At 50.4% G+C, this 1,574-nt stretch overlaps 1 protein-coding gene across 1 annotated transcript in view; it reads left to right on the top strand.

Moving 5' to 3' along the window:
- DDX11 (DEAD/H (Asp-Glu-Ala-Asp/His) box helicase 11) overlaps positions 1–1,360 on the top strand; it is a gene marked incomplete at both ends in the record, with an annotated part of 11,564 nt that extends 10,204 nt beyond the window's left edge. The window contains 3 exons of the mRNA XM_010139690.1: positions 71–194; positions 653–790; positions 1,248–1,360. Of these exons, the coding sequence (XP_010137992.1) occupies positions 71–194; positions 653–790; positions 1,248–1,360 (375 nt within the window). The remainder of the gene's footprint in view (positions 1–70; positions 195–652; positions 791–1,247) is intronic.
- Positions 1,361–1,574: the final 214 nt, after the last annotated feature.

Here is a 1,574-nt window from a genome sequence, read left to right as displayed (position 1 = left end):
AAATGGTTTTTTTTATGTTGTCTGAGTCCTGCTGTTGGTTGTCTTAGTCGTTCTGGTGTTTGCTTGGCAGCTTTTTGGGTTTGTGGAGCGATATGGAAGCCCTGCCACAGCTGTGAAGACGAACAAGGAGAACCAGAAGTTGTCTGGCTTGCAGAACTTTCTTCTGACTCTCCAGCAGAGATCTGATAAAGAGGGTGAGTTCAGACTTCCTCCACTTGTGCATCTGTGGACAGTGAGGATGCAGAACCTGCATCTGTCTGCTTGAGGCAGGTTTGAAGAACAGACTGCAGAAGCTGTCCTGCAAAGTTGTTTTTTTTAATATACCTGACTAGATGACTAGGCAACTGGATCATCTCCTGAGGCCCCTTCCAAGCTGGATGATGCGATTCCATCTTTACATTGCATGCACTCATGTTTTGCACTGCTGTGACCTGCTGACTCTGGGACCTGAGCTACCGTGGGTAGTGGTGCCAACTACAAAAACCAGATCTTTCTGTCTTTTTTTATTTTCCTAGCAACATGTCAAAATTTGGGTTCTCTGCTTTACTGGGTGTTTGTTCCTATAGAAAGGACCCATCTCTATTTCGTGCTCAGTTCCTGTCCACAGCAATGTGGCCTAAGCTGCCTGCCTCTCCTTTTCTCCTCTGGCCAGCAGGGACTCCCCAGAGCCCTCCTGTGGAGGCTGAGAACGACCAGCTCCGAACTGCCTCTCCACTGATGCAGATTGAAGGATTTCTCTCAGCTCTCACTAATGCCAACCAAGATGGTAGAGTCATTCTCAACAGGCAAGGTACTGGAAAGGGCGAGCTGGGGAGAGGTGGCGGGAGTCGCAAGCAGGGTGCTTCGCTGCCTGTGAGGGAGGAGATCCTGTGCCTGGGAGGAGCCTGCAGCTACGTATCTGTGCCATCGGTGATGCAGACTGCCAGGCTTGGTCTGTCTGAGGACACTCACGAACCTGGAGGAATGCTTAACAAAAAGCATTGGGGCCAGGGTTCGTGGAGCTCTGCTCGCACTTTGGATCCCAGTTTTTGTCTTTCAATTTACTGTGCCTCTTCTACAGCTCCAAGAAAATTAGGAAGCAGAAGGTAACTTCCAGGTTGCATTACCTGCGGCAGAGTTGAATAGGGAGCTCTTGCTTTGAGAGGTGGGGACCTGCCAGAGTGCCAGAGCAGGACAGAGAATCTCTCGTACCCCTGAGCGTGTATCACAGCTACCTCCTGATGCTGTTTCTCTCTTTTTTTTCCCAGGTACTGTTGGTCAGAGCAGCCTCAAATTCCTCTTGCTGAATCCAGCTGTCCACTTTGCCAAGGTGGTGGAAGAATGTCGTGCTGTAATCATTGCTGGGGGCACCATGCAGCCGGTGAGGGAATAAGGATGCTGAGCTGAGCTCTCAGGAGATCTCTGGTGCTATCCCGGTGGGATGTGCTTTTCTCACTTCCCATGGTGTGTTCCTACCTACCCGTTCATGAAAAATTTGTAGGTGCAAGGGCAGAATTGCCTTTGTCAGCCTTTCCCATCCTCAGGATGGTATGGGCTGAGGCCGAGCTCATGGTAAGTGGAACTAGCACGGATAG

The sequence above is a fragment of the Buceros rhinoceros genome, unplaced genomic scaffold (assembly GCF_000710305.1).
Source record: "Buceros rhinoceros silvestris isolate BGI_N320 unplaced genomic scaffold, ASM71030v1 scaffold7827, whole genome shotgun sequence".
NCBI classification, from domain to species: domain Eukaryota; kingdom Metazoa; phylum Chordata; class Aves; order Bucerotiformes; family Bucerotidae; genus Buceros; species Buceros rhinoceros.
Note: the sequence above shows the minus strand (reverse complement) of the source record. Positions and strands in the feature narration are given on the sequence as shown.